The sequence below is a fragment of the Schistocerca nitens genome, chromosome 2 (genome assembly GCF_023898315.1).
Source record: "Schistocerca nitens isolate TAMUIC-IGC-003100 chromosome 2, iqSchNite1.1, whole genome shotgun sequence".
Lineage (NCBI taxonomy): Eukaryota > Metazoa > Arthropoda > Insecta > Orthoptera > Acrididae > Schistocerca > Schistocerca nitens.
The window spans coordinates 963,851,192-963,873,995 of record NC_064615.1 but is presented as its reverse complement, the minus strand read 5'-3'; the positions used below and the strand labels follow the sequence as shown (position 1 = coordinate 963,873,995).

The following is a 22,804-nucleotide window of genomic DNA, read 5'->3' as shown; positions in this document are numbered from 1 at the left end:
CAAAGAAGAAGAGCTCTAAGCCCAAGGAACTCGCGGTGGCAGCCACCCCACCGCAACCTTCCATCTCTGCGTCTGAGGACGAGGTGGAGATTCTGGCGTCCGCTGAGGACCTCGATCTCGGCGGTCCCTCAGACGCCATGAATAGCACTAGCGCGGGTGCTCAATCGGAGGCAGCAGGTGACCCGGCGGCGTAATCTGCCTTCCCAGTCCCGTCACGCCTTTCCCAGCCATGGCCAATACCACCCTCCAGTGGAACTGCAGCTGTTTCTTCCACCATCTAGCTGAGCTCCGCCAACTTATCAGCCTTCACCCTTTCTTCTGCATTGCTCTCCAGGAAACTTGGTTTCCAGCAATGCAAACCCCCGCCCTCCGTGGCTATCGGGGTTATTATAAGAACCGAGCAGCTTATGAAAGGGTGTCTGGTGGCGTCTGCATATATGTCCTTCACACTCTGCACAGCGAGTCTGTCCCTCTCCAGACGCCTTTAGAGGCTGTCGCTGTACGGGTGTGGACGCCACAGGCTGTTACTGCCTGCAGTCTTTACCTTCCACCGGATGGTGATGTCTCGCAGCATGTCCTGGCTGCACTGGTCGCCCAATTGCCGCCACCTTTCTTGCTATTGGGCGACTTCAACGCCCATAACCCTCTGTGGGGTGGGTCAGTGGCAACAGGTCGAGGCGCCATCGTTGAGAATTTATTGTCGCAGCTCGATCTCTCACTGTTAAATGATGGTGCCTTCACACACTTCAGTGTGGCACATGGCACCTACTCCGCCATTGACCTTTCAATCTGTAGCCACAGCCTCTTACCGTCTGTCCAATGGAGTGTGCATGACGACCTGTGTGGTAGTGACCACTTTCCGCTCCTTTTGTCACTACCACAGCGTCACTCTTCTGGGCGCCCTAGCAGATGGGCTATGAATAAGGCTGACTGGGACTTGTTCTCCTCCACTGCCGCTTTTGAGCCTCTCTCTACTGATGACATTGATGCGGTGGTTCAATCGGTCACCACCGGCATCGTTACTGCCGCCGAATCTGCCATTCCCCGTTCTTCTGGGTCCCCTCGGCGGAAGGCTGTGCCTTGGTGGTCGCCTGAGTTCGCTGAAGCGATTAAAGATCGCCGGCGGGCGCTCCAGCGTCACAAGCAACATCCCTCCATAGACCACCTTATCGCCTACAAACGGCTGCGTGCGCGGGCCCGCCTCCTTATCCGCCAAGGCAAGAAGGAGTGCTGGGAGCGGTATGTGTCCACCATTGGCCTCCATGTCACTCCATCGCAGGTCTGGGCCAAGATTCGACGCGTCTACGGCTATCGGCCACCTGTCAGCGTCCCTGCGCTCTCACTGAATGGAGCAGTTTGTACTGACTCCGACGTCATTGCAAATCGCTTAGCAGAGCATTTTGCTATGAGTTCCGCATCTGCGAATTACCCCCAGGCCTTCCGCTCCATTATAGAGCGGATGGAACGTCGGAGCTTTTCGTTTCGCACCAACCACCCAGAATCTTACAATGCTCCATTCAGTGAGTGGGAATTTCGCAGTGCCCTAGCTGCTTGCCCTGATACCGCTCTTGGGCCAGATGGCATCCACTGTCAGATGCTGAAACACCTTTCAGTGGACTGCCAGCGGCGCCTTCTCGATCTTTACAACCGTCTTTGGGTCGAGGGGGAGTTTCCGTCGCAATGGCGGGAAGGCATTGTCATCCCCGTTTTGAAACCTGGAAAGAACCCTCTGGAGGTGGACAGCTACCGTCCCATTAGCCTCACCAACGTTCTTTGCAAGTTGCTTGAACGGTTGGTGAGCCGGCACTTGAATTGGGTACTGGAGTCTCGGGGCCTTCTGGCTCCGTCTCAGGGTGGGTTCCGTAATGGCCGCTCCGCCACCGACAATCTGGTGAGCCTGGAGTCGGCCATCCGTGCTGCCTTTGCCCGCCGTCAGCACCTGGTCGCTGTCTTTTTCGACATGCGGAAGGCGTACGATACGATATGGCGTCATCACATCCTTTCTACGCTTCATGGATGGGGTCTTCGTGGTCCTCTGCCGATTTTTATCCTCAATTTTCTGTCGTGTCGTACCTTCCGCGTGCAAGTCGCGGTCTCGTATAGTTCCTCCCACGTCCAGGAGAACGGTGTGCCACAGGGTTCTGTTTTAAGTGTCTGTCTGTTTTTAATAGCCATTAACGGGCTTGCTGCGGCCGTGGGAACTTCTGTCTCTGCTTCCCTGTATGCTGACGACTTTTGCCTTTAGTACAGCTCTACTGGCATTGCAGCTGTTGAACGTCAGCTACAGGGCGCTATCCGCAAGGCGCAGTCTTGGGCTGTAGCGCATGGGTTTCAGTTTTCGGCGGCCAAGACCTGCGTTATGCATTTCTGCCGGCGCCGAACAGTCCATCCTGAGCCGCGGCTTTATCTTGCCGACGAACTGCTTGCTGTGGTGGAGACCCACAGGTTTTTGGGGGTGGTTTTCGATGCCCGGTTGACTTGGCTGCCTCATATCCGGCAGCTCAAACAGGCGTGTTGGCGGCATCTCAATGCTCTGCGATGTTTGAGCCACACCCGCTGGGGCGCCGACCGCTCTACCCTGTTACGGCTCTACCAGGCGTTAATCCAGTCCCGCCTGGATTATGGGAGCCTGGCTTATGGCTCAGCATCCCCATCTGCGTTACGGGTGCTGGACCCAATTCTCCACAGCAGGATACGGCTTGCCACTGGTGCTTTCCGCACCAGCCCTGTGGACAGCGTCCTAGTGGAGGCAGGTGTCTCTCCACTGCGGTTCCGACGCCAACAATTACTGGCTGCTTATGCTGCCCATGTTTTTAGCTCGCCCGGGCATCCAAATTACCGTGTCCTGTTCCCGCAGTCAGTCGTCCATCTGCCAGACCGTCGGCCCCGGTCGGGTTGTCCGATCGCCGTATGCGTCAAGGAGCTTCTCTCCGGGCTTGGGCTCGTCCCTGTTCCACCTCCTTTCCGGGCACCTCTGCGTACACCCCCGTGGTGCGTTCCTCGCCCTTGCCTTCGACTAGACTTGGCAATGGGCTCGAAGGACTCAGTCCCTCCAGAGGCCTTCCGCCGCCGTTTTTATTCCATCCTGGCCACATATCAGGGCTCTGGCATTGTTTACACCGACAGCTCGATGGTTGCTGGTCGTGTCGGGTATGCGCTAACTCTAGGGGACCATTCCGAACAACGTTCCTTGCCGGATGGCTGCAGCGTTTACACTGCTGAGCTGGTCGCCATCTTTCGTGCCCTAGAGTATATCCGCTCCCGCTCAGGTGAGTCCTTCGTTATCTGTAGCGATTCCCTGAGCGGTTTACGAGCTCTCGACCAGTGTTTTCCTCGTTCTCGTCTGGTGCTGGCTATCCATGAGTCCCTGCATACTCTTGCGCGTTGCGGCCGCTCTGTGGTCTTCGTGTGGACCGCAGGCCATGTTGGGATACCTGGCAATGAGAATGTTGACCGCCTGGCGAAAGAGGCCACTAGTAAATTGTCTCTGGGGATTGGCCTCCCAGAGACTGATTTGCGGGCAGTCTTACGCCGTGAAGTTCTTTCGGTTTGGGACGCTGAATGGCGCAATCTGCCCACGCCCAACAAACTCCGTCCAATCAAGGTGACGACGACTGTGTGGCGGTCGTCCTTGCGGGTCTCCCGCAAGGAGTCTGTTGTCCTCTGCCGGCTGCGCATTGGGCACACTCGGCTTACGCACGGCCACTTATTGCGCCGTTTTATCAGTGGTTCATATTTTATTGGAGTGTCCGTTTTTAGCTGCGCTCAGGCAGTCGTTCGCACTGCCTGACTCGCTCCCTGCCCTTTTAACAGATGACTCGGCTGTGGCTGACTTAGTTTTACGTTTTATTCGGGCAGGGGTTTTTTATTCTTTAATCTGAGTGTTTCTATTTTATCTTATTGTTTTGTGTTGATTCTGGCCTTTGGCCTCCGGTTTTCAACTGACTTTTTAATGTGTTTCAAGTGGTTGGCTTTTCCTTTTTTATTTCTCTGGTCGGCCAACCACCGTCACACTCTGTGTGCTTTTAGTTCGTTTTGTCTGGTCTTTGTCTCAGTTTCTCTTGTTCTGTATCGTCTGTGCTCTATTCTGTTACACTTTTTTATTCTCTGTGGGTGTTTTTTTAGTACTTGGACTAAGGGACCGATGACCGTAGCAGTCTGGTCCCTTTAATCCGCCAAACCGACCGACCGACCCATTTTGCCCTTCAAATCTGCACATAAATCTAAAAAATGTGCACACAGTGTGATGTTCTTCCTACACTACTAATTAAGATCATGTTTCTCCATGAACATCTTCGTCATTACAGTTGATATGTTGCTATATTAAGAAAAATCATATACCGCAGTATGAAATGTTACATAAATAATTTTGGTGCCAGATGGACTACTGTAATCTCTTTAGATATGTTAAGGTTGATCTTGTTTTGTCACATTCTGGTATCTTCACTTTTTAGTGTTGAATAGAGTTTGAGCAGATGAGAGTATGTCCATTGACTATTTATTAATAACCATTCACATGAAGAAATCGGTATACATAACTATTATTGTCCTATGGTACTTTTTACTGTAGAGAAGGCAAAGAAGTTTATCGAGGTTTATATATTGTGAAAAGAGCTAAGTCAAATTGGATTAGTTTCTGGCTGGCTTGCACTGTGTCAAAATGGCCACTTGCATGGTACGTAAAAATTAAGAGAGTAATTCTCACCCTTTCCAAGAGCTTGCAGTCTTTAACTTTCCGATTTCACGGTCGATACTTAAAAGGAATGGCTTGGCTGTCATTTCACCTTTAATCGTTCTGCTACTGCTAATTGCCATTAAATTGTGAAGTGAATTTTCTTTGGATGGATCCTTATTGTTAATCCACAAGCCACACGGTTTGAGGTGCCATGTCACAGATTGCGCGGCACCTCCCGCCCAAGGTTCGAGTCCTCCCACAGGCATGGGTGTATGTGTTGTTCTTAGCATAAGTTAGTTGATGTAGTGTGTAAGTCTAGGCACCGATGACCTCAGCAGTTTGACACACACACACACACACACACACACACACACACACACACACACACGCGCTTAATCCACAATATCACTTGTCACTGTGCAGACAAATGGTTGAGAAATGTCATTGCAGCAGTCTTGCTGTGGCCTCCTCAGTGTCCACTTGTATGTTATGTGTATCAGTCCACTCTAGGTGAATGATTGCCTTTCCCTTATTTTACATATTGTTGCAAACATTATAGGTTATTTTGCAAAAAAACTGCAGTGTCACTGACTCAATTCACCATAGCAGACCCCAAATTAAAGGCAAAGAGACAGTTCTCAGTTCACATACTTTTATTGCTAGAAAAGCTTCGTATGAAAGTAATAAACAAAACAAAAGAACAGTCTAAAGCAAATCTTGTCTATATTTTGCAACCTCGCAACAGTAATTGATATTGTATTTGTCTCCTCAGTGGCAATATTCAGCTTCTGTGTCACATGACCTGTCTCACTGAGAAAGCCTTCAAATTCTCCGTCAGATTCCTAAGGAATTTTATTCAACATTTCAGTTACACCATCAATTTTCAATAGAACAGCTATTTTACAAGTTTCCTTACGCGATTAATGCAGCCTGATGTTTCTATTAGTGAGATTACATGTGTGGGTAATTTATATGTCTTTCACTAAATAAACTATTACCATATACTGGCTGACTGCATGGTCATTCTATAGTGTATTTTCATTAGTTCCCCTATTATCTTACTTCACACTGCTTAATACAGTCCGAAAAGTAAAAAATTCTGATTGTCAGTTTGCTGGCTTGTGTACTGCTGTGGAAAAGCCAAACCATAAGCTTATGAACACTTATCCACAATAATGTAGTGGATCATCTTTGGGTTTGGACTTTGGCTTATCTTGTGTATATGTTTGTCTCTGTTTAGACAAATTGTGGTAGTTAATAGTTTGCTTGGCAAAGAAGTCTTCCTGTACCTATGATAACCTACTGTTACATGTATATGAAGTAATATCAATTAATGCATCTGTCATTGTGAAAAGTCTTGTCAGCATTTTACATAGCCTTTGTAAAAATTCTCCATGATTGTTAATCATATCAAGTATTTTTAGTGTCAACACCCAACTGACTGCATTTGTGGGTTTCTGTTTCTATAACGAAATGCAATGTACTTTCTGTCATATGAATTTAACTTGACTTCAGTGGCCTCAAATATGTGGCCTTTTATATTCAGCACATGCCATCTGGAGTTTTTAATGCTGTATTTTTAGGTTATTAAGTTTTGTCACTTCTTGGCTTCATTATCCCATTATCCTTGCAGTACAGTGCAGTATCACTAGCAGCTATGGATTGAGAAGTCACTGGCAGAAAATATGTCGAAATTTCATTTAATTGATATGGCAGGTTGACTATAATATGTATTTGTAATGTAAGTGTAACCACCACTCATAGATTAGGCCTTAGGCCTCTTCCAACTGGCCGACTAGGCAGTATGATCATGGGACATGTGATCAGCATGTTACCAATCCCTCCACCCGTTATTGGCAGTAAATGAATCCTGCTAATGTTGTCCCTTCTTCATGCAAGCAGCTCCACATTTAGCCTCACAAGGGGTGAGTGATTCCTGTACCGGACCTCCGTACCCCAGAAAACAATGGAGGAGGTACCAGGAATTGAACCTGAGTCTTTCCATATCAAAAGCAGCGACACTGACCATTTGACACCTGAGGCTGTCATAATGTGCACCTATTTCCGTAAGGCTCACAAGTCTCCAGGGTTTACTTTGTCATGATGATGTTATCTGTTTTTGCATCTCAGATCTTTTCTTTGTATGTCTTCAGAGCAGTTTCATATCATGACCGTTTCTTGGTTAAGTGCTGTGTCTTAAGACATACCAAAAACATACAGCTACCCCACAGTAATTGATAAACTAGTGAAAGATTTTGTACCTTTCACATTTCATGCTTTTAAATATTTTTCCTATTTAAGAAGTTAAATTTGAAGAGTTCTTGTCGATTTACATTTTATACACACAAACGAAATTCCCCCATGTATATACTGTATATATTTATTTTGCAAGGCTGTTTCAGAAAATTATTGTGCATTTGGGAAGCCTGCAACTGTGTCATTCATGATTTAAATAATGAAAAACTACAGCAACTGTGTATTTTTTTCCATGCTTAACACATGTTTCAAGAATTTATTCTCATTGTCAAGTGCATTTGTTTCCAGCAACACTGCTTCTGTAATCAAAACATGTTACAGAGATATGACAGTATTGTTTCACAAAGAGCTTGTATACACTAAGAGGTGTTACATTTTATGTGGGTAATTATAAAATTTATTTTACTATTATTGACGGGTGAATTATGGATTATGTTTGTATTCTGTTTTGTTGTAGATGTTGGGTGCAGTATATGAGAAAATGAACGTGTTTATGGTAATGACTACAGTAATCATATACAGGAGAAACTTTTGAAAGAAATTTACTGATTCACTATCTAGTTTGTCATTGAGAACTCCTCTCCCCCTCTCCCTTGCTTCTAATGGAGATACAAAAATTTCCAGCTTCTCAATTAAGTCTATTTCATTTTTGGAAGTATCTTAAGATCTATGTTTTCAAATAGGTGTCCAATGTTTATGTGTATTGGTATTGCTATTGCCGATTTTATGAATTGGTTGTGCTTGTAACAGGTGATGTTTTCAGTGTACCTAATTTGAAAGTTCCTGCTGGACGTACATTTGAATTGTGTTACTGTTTCCTTCTAAGGAGCCAGGAATTGCTTCCTTCTTTTTGGTATTTGTTTCTACATTTTGTCTGTCATTTAGCTGAGGAAGTCTTTAGCAGTGTAGTTTTCTTAATTATGTGTAATTATTTCTCCTTGTCCTCTTCGTTCAATGGAATTTTGTTTGCCCTGTGTACCACAGTTTTGTATGCAGCTTTCTTGTGTACATCTGGATAACATGATCTGGCAGATATTCTGCTACTCATGTTATCTTTATGTCTGTCTGTGAATTTCTACCCACAAATGTAGAAAATTAATTTTGTATGTGTGTGTGTGTGTGTGTGTGTGTGTGTGTGTGTGTGTGTGTGTGTGTGTGTGTGTACTTCAGCTGTGAAATTTATTTACTTGTGGGCATTATTAAACAGGTATATGATACTATGGGTGTCATTAGTGTCACCTTCTGCTGCACATTGCTGAGGAAATATCACGTGACAACAACCCTGTTGTGCATGTTTTAATGTAATATGGAGATGAAATTTTATATTTTATTGATGCCTTTTGGCTATATTTTAACGTGCCTCTGCCACAATATGTAATCCAGTTGTCTGTACTTCCCTCTGAAGAAGACGTTTTTGTAAACGTTAAAACCCTGGTAAAGGGGTTTTAATAAACCTTCTCAATTTGCAGCTGATTGGCTGTTTACTATTTTTACAAGAGGACTTCATTCTGTGGTTGGTGTTTGAGCCATGTACAAAATTTTAAGGCTTTGAAGGTCTTGTTTACGGAGAGCACTTGTTACTATACCTGTGTGTAAAACCCAAGTGTCATGAGGAGGTAGATGCCTGGAGAAGTGAAGCTGTGAGCGCGTGTTGTCTTGTGCTGTATAGCTCAGTAAAGTACAACATTTCCCAAGAAAGACATGGTTCTAATCCAGCACCCAGTGTTGATTTACCGGTACTAGGGAGTTTCGAAACATTGCATGCTCCAGTGCAGATTGAAAGATTCATTCTGAAAATAATGCTAGTTTTTGGGATATGAAACATAATTTAACTACTAACTTTAACATTTCTGTCTGTTTCAGTGGGTTACTGCTGATTTAGTAGCAATGAGCATATAAACTCATTTTACCTCATCAGTAAATGATAATATTGTTGATTCATAGAAGTTTGTCGACCAGTAGTGCAACTTAATTCAGGGATCAGCTTTGTGCCTTCACTCTGTCTTTAGTTTTAAAGTAAATGTACATGATATGGGTCTTTTAGTAGAATAAATTGTGTGTGAGATGTGAGGGAGCATCAGATGAACACTTAATTTTAATATTATTCATGTATTGACATGGTACATAGATGTCATTGTACTGTATAATTTCCCTTGTGCTAAATGCACTTACAAAGTACCTGAATTTGATCAGAAAAGTTGAGAGTTTTCACAACCATTACAATAACTATGTGTTTTCATTGTTTTGTATCCATTTTTTGCTTTCATTTGACTTGCTGTCATAGTTGAAGGAGCTCCTACAATAAGTTGCTTCGAATTTGCTTTATGTGGATGTCAACTACTTTTAGATGTTACTGTAATAGAGCACTTTGAAGGGGACCTCCCGCTCTCAGAAATTCAGTTCAGAATGAGACTTTGAATGTTGGTAGTATACCTCAAGGGTGTCCACTCAAAGAAGTCTTAAAGGCACTATCCAGAAAATTTAAAAAAAAAAAAAAGGGCTCTAGAGTTTTAATTGTAGCTCATAATCACCTAATATATGGTCAGAAGTGGCATTCAGGTGTACAGGTGAAGTTGCTCAGTGAGAAGTGTGCTGGAATGTCATACAGACGATCCAGGTTTGATCCTACCTGCACGCTCAATTTTTATTTTGTTTTCTTAATTGTTTAAAAATTATAAAAACTTTAATTAAATTTATTGACCTAAATTGTTATCAATAAATTATAAATAACTTTATTTTATTTATTAAATGGCTGTCACAGGCTACTTAAAATGTGAATTACACTTGTCAATAGTTTCTTTTTAAAATGTTAAATAGTTTCAAAATGCATTTTAATGGAGGTAAATTAAATCATTAATTTCTGTCATTATAATGTTACTACAAAATTGGATGATATTATAAGTTGTGGAAAGATTATAAATATGCATTGTAAATTCAAGGAACCAGTTTCTTCGTGGAAAAGCAGAATATAGCTGTTACTCTACTGTATATACAGTCAGACTGTCAGGGAAGTGTTAAGGCCCTCACAGAACTTGTCAGACAATGAGCTTACCTGCTACAGTGCCTGTTCATTCCTGATTCTTGCAGAGATTGTAGTGTTCTGTACTGCTAAATATTATTGGAATTTTTACAATATTGTGAATTAAAAATGTCTGCCAGTGAAAACATCGTGAAAGTATCAGAAGCTGCAGATTCATTATACAGTGAAGCGTCTAAGGTGATTTTAAAAGATGCAGATATTTAAAATGAAAGCTTACTTGCTGCAAATAATTTGACTGCATCAGAATCTTCGACGACAATTTCTCTTGAAGCAATGTTAATAGGTGAAGAAATTTACAGACAGAATGTGGAAATGTTGGCTGAAGAAATACTTACGACTGATGATTAACATGCTACAGACATGAAAACTGTGAAAGTGAACCTTTCGAAAACTACGAAGACCACAGCTCATCTGGTGAATGTGAACCAGAAGAAAAGAAAGCAAGAGAAGTAGACCATCTTCCTTTGGATTACAAAATTAACATTGTTAATGTAGCATTGGCTCACCCCATGTGGAAACTACAAATATAATAAGAATGGGAAGAAGAAATAAAATAGGAGGCAATCAGTTTGATAAGTACACAGCAATTAGTCCTGGACGAGTGACCGTTTTGTTGAATCCTTAGAGAATAATTAGCAAATCGTGACAAGGAATTTACAACAGTGGGCTGTAGCAGCAGCACAACAGTTCACAGATTTTGAATTTACACTTGTGACAGATGCGTTCATAGATTCAAAAATAAGCACGAAATTCGTCAGAGAAAAGTGACAATGTTTGTTTCAAGAAAAGAAGCAGTGACGATCAAAAAACCTTGGCTGCTTCAGACACTTTTCGAACCTAGACGTTAAAATTGATAACGAATTTCAACAAAGCTTTTGTTATTAACATTGACCAGGCTGGTATTTATTGCAAGGTATTCTAAAATTCATTTTGCTTTCCATTTTTATGATTCTGTGACAAAATGTTCAATTTCGGTTGTTTTTTCCTTCCAAGATGTCAGTATCAGTCGGTGTACAACAGGACTGGCTGTCAAAGGAAGCAAAACTATTTTTGTCAAGAGAGATAACATGAATAAAGTAATGCATACATATACTGCTCAATACACACTCACTCTGTCTGGAAACAACCTACGTCAAGTGTTTGTTTACAAGAGACAACCAGTAACTTTGGTCCCTGAGTTTAAAAAAAAAAAAAAAAAAAAAAGTAAAAGAATATGAGCAAAATTAGAAAGATGTTGGAATGGCTTCCAAATCTGGGAAGCTAATGACAGAACTGTATACTGATTTTCTCAAACAATGTTCCAAGTCTTATGTGGGTCAAGAATGGTTTCTGTTAATTATTGACTCTTGGGGTAGAAAAGCACAGCCTGAATTATACGACAAAATCTTTCAGGATGACAAGAAATCGCCAATCTGTACAATTAAAGTGATTTCTTGGAACTGTGCTCCACTTGTTCAACCATGTGACATATATTTTTATATAAAAGTAAAAAAATCTGATAAAGCGTGTACAAAATTGTGCTTATCTTATTGAAAACAATAGAGAAATAAATTTTCGAGGAGGCTGTATAAAAATACAATCAATAGTGCAGTATGAGGGATGCATGCTACTGTTTACAGTTTTGAAATACACCCTTGTATTTTCTTTTACGAGGGCTAATCAGAGAGTAGGGAATGTTTCTGTGTGACGTCACTAGGTACCCGCCGATCGCGTATATTTTGATATGTACGTGCTCGGCAGCTCAGTCGGTATCCATCAGTGACAGTGGGAATGTCTCTGCACGTCTGGTTTTTTCGATATTCAAATTTGAAATGTGTGCTGCAATCAAAAATCTCACAAGTTGTGTGTGTGGTCTGTGATACGTGATACGGTTTTTGTTGACAGGGCCTGATCTCTCACGGCAAACTGCACTAAAGAACTCCTTAATTCATTCAAATGGGAAATTTTCCTTCATCCGCCCTACAGTCCCGATCTTGCACCAAGCGACTTCCACTTGTTTCCCAAGATGAAGAACTGGCTTGCAACACAGCGCTTTGATGATGACACGTAATCCAGGCGGGCATGACTCACTGGCTGAAGTCTCAGGTGGCAGAATTTTATGGTGATGGTCTTTCAAAGCTTGTCCACCAATATGATAAGTGCCTGAATGTTTGGTGACTATGTGGAAAAGTAGTAGGTCAGTCGCTCTTTTAGATGTATATGATAAAATGTCTTTCTTGTACTTAGTTTTTTTTTTTTTTTTTTAATGTCAAAACTTCCCTACTTTCTGAATAGCCCTCATATTAAGGCGTGTATATTCAGGGTATTTCTGGAGCTTGATGTAAACCTCAGGCTGTGCAGCTGTCATTGTGAGTTAACTGTAAAGAACTTTTCAAAGCTCAAGACTTCTGTAGCATGTCACTACCGTATTTTCAGTATCACAAGGCTTTCCCAGGGACGTATTGGATGCTGGTGAAGCATATAAAATTCAGTCTCCTTATTAGCTTCATGTCTAGGATGGAATGTAACAATACTAGAGAAGGAAAGTTGCTACTCACCATGTGTGTGTGTGTGTGTGTGTGTGTGTGTGTGTGTGTGTGTGTCTACTGCTGACAAAGGCCTTAATGGCTGAAAGCTATACATCCGTGAATCTTTTTGTTGTGCCTATCATGACTCAGCATCACCGCTATATAGTGAGTAGCAACTTTCCTTCTCTGGTATTGTTAGCTTCAGATCTTGTTGTTTTCAGAATATCAATTTTTTTTAATGTTATCATTACAGAGTGTTAGTTCTGTGCTCAAAGTGGTTTGAAATTTTATCCCTCAGTGCGGTAGCCCCCACATTTTATTTTTATTTTTTTTTATTATTTTTTTTAGGTGGTACCCAAGCCAAAAGCTATGACACTCACAGAAAAATCTGAGATCGCATATGCATCCTATATCCAGAAGTTGTATTTCTGCAGCTTGCAGACTCGGAGAATAAAATCTGAAACTGAGGTGGGAATAAATTGCAGCTTTCTATTTGTTGGTACTGAGAGGGAAATAGATGTTCAATTAATACATTATATTTTTGAAAAGATTTGTTTCAGTGATCTAGAAGCTGAAAAACTTAAGCTAGATAATGAGATTTCCACTGTTAAACGATGGTTGAAGGAAGTGTCTTCTTTGCAAGAAAGTGAATCCAGGACTGAAGAACTAGAAAATATGTTTATGGAAGTGAAAGGTGAGATTTACCTGCATGTCATGAATTAACACTGCCTTGGCTGATTGCTGATGGAAGTTGTCTATATCTTGCTGTTCACAAACAGCAGTACAACCTGTGTAAGAGATGTTGAATTGGTTGGTTATCTTCATTGGCAGCTGCTGTTAAATAACAGTTATTATTATTGTTTTCTTTTCTGTCATTAGTGTATTACAAATTAGAAAAAGTTTTCACCTGAAATTTTCCACTTATTTGTAAAACATTGCTATTGGTAATGGGCATTTATTTACCCTTTACAGGCTTTGAAAACAAATGTTTTTTCTGCTCATCGTTAGCAGAGGTTGCTGTCAGCAAAAGCTTGCTTTCTCTTCCCCTATTCAGTTTTTTTCAGCTTTTTTCACTGTTCTAGATGTTGGCCAACTTGCTCAATTGAATCTTTGTATTGTTCCCAGTGTGCCTTTTTTTGTTTTTGAAGGAGATAGTAAATGAATTCAGTTGCTTGGTAAATACTGTCAGTTTCCTGATATTTTAATATTTTATACAATTTCTTGTAGAACTAGGTCTTGATATTAATTTTTTCAAGTTTAAATTGTTAAATTATGGCTTTTGGCAGCTATATTTAATGTATAGCCCTTTTTTAGGGGGGGGGGGGGGGTTCTCACCATCAACCATAAGCAATGAGAAATTCACTTGCCAGACAATAATTTAGTTTGTTAAGACTGTAGTGTAAAACTGTTTCCTTTGACCATTGTCTCAGTATGTTTTCAAGATAGGTATTTTAAAAAAACAGGAGTCAAAGCGCAGCCATTTTCGAACGTAAGAGTTGTTCTCACTTTCATGTTCTCATTTCCACTAAAGTTGATTTTGGAGTCATTGTAAATATGTTGAATTACTTTTATTAAGTGATGTAGCATACTTTGTCAATGTATTTCCACATAGTATAGAAACATCAAATGTTGTTCTCTGTTGAACTCTATGTGAGTCTCCATTATTTATCTGATCTGTGTGTTATCCAGACAGAACCTACCCTTCCCAGTTCCACTCTGATCTTACAGCAGGATATTTTTTTTAAATTATGGTGTGTCTATTGTTCAGCTCTGGATAAAAATATTTTTGAAGATAACACAAAGAAATACCCCCCACCACCCCCAGTTCTCACAGTGCTTCCAGTACTCATTTATAAACACAGTATTATTATATCCTATTTCTAGTCATTGGGAAGTCCTTATTGTGTAGCATTTGTTAATGAAGAGAAGTAATTTAAATTTCATAAGAGAAGATATGCGTATTCAATCATTTTGGAGTTTATATTGGTATTTACTGATTTCCCACTTTTTTCCTATTACATACTCTTATTCTGTCATTTCTATTCTGTCTGGGCTAGTTTCTTCCTACTCTCAACCATTACATCATCATCTTTTGAATTTCCATTTGCTTCATTCACTTTTGCCCACATTAATTCAGCTATTGTCTTATTCATCACTTTGATGTTTATGTGACCTTTTGTATCTTTGTTGTAAATCATTTTATGCGCAGATTCTTGTCTTCAGTGAACATTATTTTCTATTTCAGAAATGAATCTCTCCCAGTTTTCACGTTCAAGTATCCTGCACAGTTTCTTCACTTCTGTTGTCATTCTTTTGTACTGATCTGTTTTTTCTTGTTGACCCCAGATATTTAACCTTTTTCTACTTAACCACCCTGTCTATATCATAATTTCAGTACTTTTTTTTCTTCTTTCTCTTTGCGTTCTTTCTCTTTGTGTTCTGTATCCAAATAACTGTCATGGGCCTTTTCGTATTTTGGTTTTGATATTCTCCCACTTTGTTGCAGATCTTAACTCTCCTTTACTTCATCACTTAATTATTCAATTCATCTTTTACCTCTCTGTATACTGTCACATCTCTGTTTCAAGACTGTTTCCTAATTAGCCAGAAAATAGTCTGTTACTTATTGCCATCTTTGGTCTGGCCAGACTGTTTTGACTATTTATTTATGGTTGGAATGTGTGTTAATAACACAAAAGTTAGTGAGGCTTGTAAAATCTTTAAGGAGCTGTTGAGTGTTTGAAACAGGTCCTCCGTTATTCCCCGTAATATGTACTGGGACATTTCTCAGCCTGTAATTAATTTCGCCATAAATAATAATGTAGTCATTCTTGTTCAAAGTGCTTACTGTTTTTTGTAAGGTTTCAAAAACATTTTTGTGGTTTTTTCCATTCCTTTCCTGGAGTGGTCAGTACAGTTCTGCACTGCCATCTAATGAATAAAATAGAAACTTACAGGCTATCAGGTCAGCTCTATGATTGAATGGGAGAATTTCTAAGAAACAAAAACATTGTGTGTTTTTTGGCACAAAGAGAAATATTCAGATTTAAAAGGAACTTCTGGTGTACCCTGAGGAAGCACTAAAGGACCATTATCTTTCATAATATATGTAAAGGATGTACTGGATAATGTCAAAAGTTTCATGAGGCCTTGCATGGATAATGCTGTTGCATACAGAGAATTCTCTACACTACACAATTGTAGTGAAATGCAGAGAATAGACACTGGCAATTGAACCTCATTTTAAACAAATGTAACTTATTTTGCATAAATCGGGAGGAAGGCCCCTTATTATATGAATACACAACTGCAGAACAGTCACTGGAAGCAGTTGCATCCATAAAGTACATGCATCTGCACTGAGTGATTTGAGGTGGAACAACCACATAAAGCTAGTTGCAGGTAAGACAGAGATGCCATACTGAGGTTCATTGGAAGAATTGACAGAAAGTGTAGTCCACACACAAAGGAGGTAGCTTACAAATCCACAGTTGACCTACTCTTGAACATCGCTCCTCAGTATGGGATCCATACCTGATGGGATTGTTAGACGAAATGTAGGAGATCCAAAGAATAGCAGCACATTTTGTTACGGATTAGTTTAGTAAATGTGAAAATATCCCTGAGAAGCACAGACAACTCAAGTCGCACATACAGTACATTCTGCATCATGATGTGAGTCATTGTTACGTTTCTGAGAGTATACATTCCTAGAAGGGTCAACCAATGTATTGATACTTCCTACGTACATCTCACAAAACGACCATGAGGGTAAAATTTAGATAGATTTGAGCTGTTATGGAGCCTTGTCAACAATCATTCTTTCCATGAACAATTTGTGACTGGAATAGTAAAAGGGGCATTGATGCCTGGGAGACCCCACCTGAGATAATTTGACCACAAAATTGCGAGTCTCTTCATGTGACACCACACTGGGCAACTTGTGTGTCAATGATGATGAAATAATAATAATAATGATGATGATGATAACACAACACTGAGTCCCAAAGTGCACAGAAAATCTCCAACATGGCTGGAAATCGAACATTGGCCTGCTGCATGGCAGTCAGATGCACTGAGCTAAGGAGGCAGACTGGGGGTGGGGGGTGACAGTGATACACAAAGTTCCCTTCCCCACACACTATAAGATGCCTTTTGGTATATAGATGTACTGTCCGTAATTAACTATCCTGATTGCACATTAAATCTCTTGGTTACTATACCTTGAGTCACCTGTGTAAACATATCACTTCTGTGTTTTTCCTGTATTCATATTGATACTCTTGTTAAGGCTCATACCACATTTTCCTACAGCAATATGCAATGAAAAATTAATTCAATCAAATTTATGGTCAAAATTCCCTGAAAATTACTATCATTCGTGCAAATACTACCAATAACTAACACACATAACAAACTACTCAAAAACCTCTCATGTTCTTTTATGTTTATATTTTCTTCAGTTACTAGTTCTTTTGGGAGTGTGTTGAAAATATTAAATAGGTTTGTTGCTTACAATAAATTGCTGGTCATGAAATTCAAGAATCAGTAATTGTTACTCTGTTATCAATAATGTAATGAAAAGTGATTTTGTTATAAATAAGTCTTTGAAAAAATGAAAATAATACAAAAATTTTCACTGTTACATTAAGTCTGTCCAGTTTTTCCTCCTTGATGTCTGTTTAACAATAGATTATTGTACAATAGCAGTTATCGAAAGAAACTGAAAGCTGCCGGCTGGCACCATTATAACAATAATCATTTCAGTTCACATATTTTTGTTAGTAATTAACTTCTTTAAATATAGTCACAATTTACTTCATTTAACAAAGAAATAACGTACACAAAATGCATCAAATCACACTCATGATTCCTTACATGAATGTCTCCCAAATTGCAGACCAACTACTTCACACATCTTCTCTCTTGCAAACAGTGTAATCCCCTACTGTCCTCTCAATAGTACCTAGACCATAGTTTGTCATGTGCTGCTGCCATCCAGTCACAAAAGCAAGAGTCATCTGCATAAAGTAAAAATGTCATAGTCTGTTTCAAGTCCTTCATTTTTTAATGCTATTGAAACAATATCTATTTTTATTTCATTCAGTATACATAGTAAGTATTCAGTCTTGCTTATCCTCGTTTCATTCCATCTCATGATTTTAAAATTATATTTTACGGTAAAACTATTGTCCCCTTTTCATTCCTGGTTTTTGCAGGTAGCAAAAGACTTCATTGTTAGAATTGCCAGTAAATAAAGTGTCCCTCAACAACATTATGGGTACGGCACAAGATTAGCCCTTTTCGTGGGGCTGCCACCTAAATGTCTTCAGGTTGGTATGATTTTCTCTCGGGGTTTATTCCCTAGGCTTTGAAGACCTGTCTTCCTTGCGGGACAGCAGTGCCCCTCAGCCAACTTCTCAATTCCATAGGTGCTTCATCGAGATGTTCACCACACCCCTGTTTGTTGCTACTTCTTGAGGTTGCTGTTGGACCTTCATAGTGACTGTATCAGCCTTGGAACACAGAGTCCCCAATGCAAGCAATACCACTGCAGGCAGTCTTTACTTCATGCCATTTCCCATATCCCACTCGTGGATAATGAGTGGAGGTAATGGGAGACTCATTGTAACACAAAGTAATAATGCCATCCAAAAAAGGAGCTATGCTGTACACTGTTTCTTCAGCTACACTAATGACTGCCTCCTCATGGGATGGTGAAAAGGTACAGAGAAGTGTAGGCTGAGCAAATAGACTCCCAGTTAACTAGACAAGAAGTCACCCATATTGTCTGAAGGGTGTGAAGATGCTGAGTTGCAGATAGGCACAACAAAAAGATTTTCACACTTAAAGCTTTCTGCCAATGGCTTTTGTCAACAATAGACACACATATGCACCCACACACTCAGCAAATGCAACTCACACAAACGACTACAGTCTCAGGCAACTGAAACCACACTGCGAGCAGCAGCACCAGTGCATGATGGAAGTGGTTATTGGGTGGGGCAAAGGAGGAGGCTGGGGCATGGAGGGGGAGGGATAGTATGGTGGGGATGGCAGACAGTGAAGTGCTGCAGGTTGGGCGGTGGGCAGTGGGGGGAGGGGGGGAGGAAGTAGCAGAAAAGGAGAGAAATAAAATAAAGAAAAAAAAGACTGGGTGTGGTGGTGGAATGATAGCTGTGTAGTGCTGGAATGAGAGCAGGGAAGTGCCTGGATGGGTGAGGACAGCAGCTAACAAAGGTTGAGGCCAGGAGAGTTATGGAAACATAGGAATTATTGCAGGAAAAGTTCCCACCTGTGCAATTCAGAAAAGCTGGTGTTGGTGGGGAGGATCCATATGGTACAGGCTGTGAAGCAGCCATTGAAATGAAGGATATCATGTTTGGCAGCATATTCAGCAACAGGGTGGTCCACTTGTTTCTTGACCACAGTTTGTTGGTGACCATTCATGCGGACAGACAGCTTGTTGGTTGTCATGCCTACATACAATGTAGCACATTGGTTGCAGCTTATCTTGTACACCACATGACTGGTTTCACAGCTAGGTGATGTTAGCGACTGTACTGGAGTAGGTGGTGGTGGGAGGATGTATGGGACAGGTCTTGCATGTAGGTCTATTACAGGGGTATGAGCCATGAGGTAAGGGATTGGGAGCAGGGGTTGTGTAAGGATGGATGAGTATATTGTGTAGGTTCAGTGGAATCCCACTGTGGGAGGGGTGGGAAGGATAGTGGGCAGGACATTTCTCTTTTCAGGGCACGATGAGAGGTAATCGAAACCCTGGCGAAGAATGTAATTCAGTTGCTCCAGTCCTGGGTGGTACTAAGTTATGAGGGGAATGCTTCTCTATGGCCGGACAGTGGGGCTTTGGGAGGTGGTGGGAGACAGGAAAGATAAGGCCAGGAGATTTGTTTTTGTACAGGGTTTGGAGGATAATTACGGTCAGTGAAGGCTTCAGTGAGACCCTCGGTATATTTCGAGAGGGACTGCTCATCACTGCAGATGCGCGACGACCACGGGTGGCTAGACTTGTGGCTTGTTGGATTGGGTTGAGTAGGACCATGTGAAGCAAATGGGGGAGAAGTTATTGAGGTCCTGGAGGCTTGTGGATAGGGTGTCCTCTCCTTTGATCCAGATAACAAAGATGTCATCAGTGAATCTGAACCAGAGGAGGGGTTTAGGATGCTGGGTGTTTATGAAGGATTCCTTTAGATGGCTCATGAATAGGTTAGCGTAGAATGGTGCCATGCAGGTGCCCATAGGTGTACCCCGGATTTGTTTTTGGCCTGACTGCTTTTCTACAATCCTAACCCAGTGCTGTTCTCCTTTGTTATTATCTTCTTTTGCATCACTATACTCAATGTTCGTCCTGATTCTTTTCTTTCCTGTGTTTCTCTTGTTGCCTAACAGCACTGCACGCTCTACTTACAAGCCACACTGTATCAACTGTCTTGGCCGTGCACAACAGACAGCTACAAAACCACGCTGATTGTTGGTGCAGCATCTTATGTCCCTAATTACTTCCGCCAATATAATTAATCCTCTACTTTCAAATTGATCACTATCCTTGCATTTCATCCATTTTTGTGTGTTTACTCCCGCACCTTTCCAGTGCCACACGATATTGTATCTCATCCTATGAACCCTTCCCCATCCCCAACACTCTCCCCTGCGAGTCGAGGGTTAGAATAGGCCTGACGTATTCCTGCCTGTTGTAAGAGGGGATGTTTATGTAACCATCACACCCCATAAGAGCTTAAATATGGTCCAGGGTATCATATTTCACAGGGACCTTCTTTTGCAGTCCGACGATGAGCTGCTCGCCAGTTCAGAGCGGTGAGGTGTAAATTTCATCCAGCGTGTCAACCAGGGTCCAAGGGATAATCAGGTTGCCTGCGGTGCCTTCATCTTGGCCTTTGAGGAAGATACATTGCCCGAGAATGTCAAGGTGATGGTCTACAGCTGTGATGTAAAGCCCTATATCCCTCCTCCAATGTGGTGCTTTAAGTGCAGAAAGTTTGGCCATATGTCTTCCTGCTGTACTTCCAGCGTCACATGCCGAGATTGCGGACACCCATCACATCCCAATACTCCATGTGCCCCGCCTCCCATCTGTGTCAACTGTGGAGAGCACCATTCACCTTGCTCGCCAGACTGCAGGATTCTCCAGAAAGAAAGGAAAATCATGGAGTAGAAGACCCTGGACCAACTGACCTACACTGCGGCTAAGAGAAAATTTGAATGCCTGCATCCTGTGCATTTGACATCGTCTTACGCCACCGCTACACAGTTCTGGCACAGTCAACTCCGCCAACCCAAGTGACTTCTCAAAGCCGGAAGACTACACCTGCCCCCTTGATTGTGGGGGGAATTTCCCTCCCTATTGTTCCTGCACCACCTACTTCGGGAGCAAACCCCCTCCCCGCTAACCATCGGGGTCGTTTGTCCCCACTTCTAAGCCGGAGAAGCGTAAGTCTTCTTTGGCTTCTCTCGCTAGGAAGGGGTCCATTGGGTCACTCCCTTCCCAGGTTTCTGCTAGTGGGAAAGACGACACCCGCCGGTGGCTGAAGAGTCCAAAAGCAGCTGGCCGTTGGGCTTCACGCTCATCCTCAGTCCCGGAGCCGGAGCCAGTGAAGTCCTCCCAGCCAGGAAAACTCAAGGAGCAGCAAGAGAAATCCAAAAAGATAACCCCTAAGACCAAGGAAATTTCAGTGGTACCCACACTACCTACAAGCTCTGCGTCTGAGGATGGGGTGGAGATATTGGAGTCTGCGAAGGACCTAGATCTTGCCAGACCCTCAGACACAATGGATATAGACTGCTCACGCAATAAGTCAGTGACGGCAGATGACTCTGAGGCGTAAACTGCCTCATTGAATGTTCCATGCCTTCCCAGTCTCACAATGTCATCCTCCATTGGAATTGTGGTGGTTTTTTCCACTGCCTGACTGAGCCATAACAACTGTTAAGTTTTACACCTGCTATCTGCATTGCCCTCCAGGAAACTTGGTTCCCGGCAGTTGATGTGGACCCCAGCCCTCTGTGGCTAGAAGGATATTACAGGAATCGTAGCTACTATAATCGAGTGTGAGGTGGAGTTCGCATTTATGTCCTAAACTCAGTCTGTAGTGAACATGTGCCCCTTCAAACCCCTCTTGAAGCTGTGGCTGTCAGGATAAAGACGATGCAGGAAATAACTGTCTGCATTGTATATCTTCCTCCAGATGATGCAGTACCCCTGAATGTATTAGCTGCACTGATTGATCAACTCCCTAAACCTTTCCTACTTTTGGGAGATTTTAATGCCCATAACCCCTTGTGGGGTGGTACCATGCTTACTGGCTGAGGCAGAGATGTCGAAACTTTACTGTCTCAGTTCGACCTCTGCCTCTTAAACACTGCGGCCGACACACATTTCAGTGTGGCCCATGGTAGTTACTCGGCCATTGATTTATCAATTAGCAGCCCAGGACTTCTCCCATCTATCAACTGGAGAGCACATGACGACCTGTATGATAGTGACCATTTTCCCATCTTCCTGTCACCGCCCCAGCATCAGGCCCACAGACACCTGCCCAGACGGGCTTTAAACAAGGCTGACTGGGAAACTTTCACCATTGAATCTCCCCCACATGGGAACATCGATGTGATGGTTGAGCAGGTGACTACAACAATTGTTTCTGCGGCAGAAACCGCGATCCCTCACTCTTTAGGGTGCGCGAGGCATAAGACAGTCCCTTGGTGGTCGCCGGAAGTCGCTGAAGCAATTACGGAGCATCAGCGAGCTCTACAGTGGCATAAGCAGCACCCTTCCGTGGAGCACCTCATAGCCTTTAAACAGCTCTGTGCCCGTGTTCGCTACCTTATCAAACAACGGAAGCAGGAGTGTTGGGAGAGATAGGACCATTGGGTGCCATACATCACCTTCCAAAGTCTGGGCAATGATCAAACACCTTTTCGGGTACCAGGCCCCAACAGGTGTTCCCATAAATGGCGTGTTATCTACCAATCCAAACACGATTGCTGAGCACTTTGCTCGAGCCTCTACATCGGAGAATTATCCTCCAGCATTTCGCACACTCCAACGGCAGCTGGAAGGGAACGACCTCTCATTCACTACACGCCACAGTAAATCCTATAATGCCCCATTTACAGAGTGGGAGCTCCTCAGTGCCCCCTTGCACATTGCCCTGACACAGCCCCTGGGCCTGATCAGATCCACAGCCAGATGATTAAACATCTCTCATGTGACTACAGGTGATATCTCCTCGTCATCTTCAACCAGATCTGGTGCGATGGCGTCTTGCCATCGCAATGGCGGGAGAG

General features: G+C 42.4%; 1 protein-coding gene across 2 annotated transcripts in view; it reads left to right on the top strand.

Annotated features, from left to right (window-relative positions):
- The window catches only part of LOC126237284 (uncharacterized), a 182,527-nt gene that overhangs the window by 104,114 nt on the left and 55,609 nt on the right, over positions 1–22,804 (top strand). For both annotated transcript variants that reach the window (XM_049947230.1, XM_049947229.1), the window contains exons 4-5: positions 12,827–12,946; positions 13,028–13,172. In XM_049947230.1, the coding sequence (XP_049803187.1) occupies positions 12,827–12,946; positions 13,028–13,172 (265 nt within the window). The remainder of the gene's footprint in view (positions 1–12,826; positions 12,947–13,027; positions 13,173–22,804) is intronic.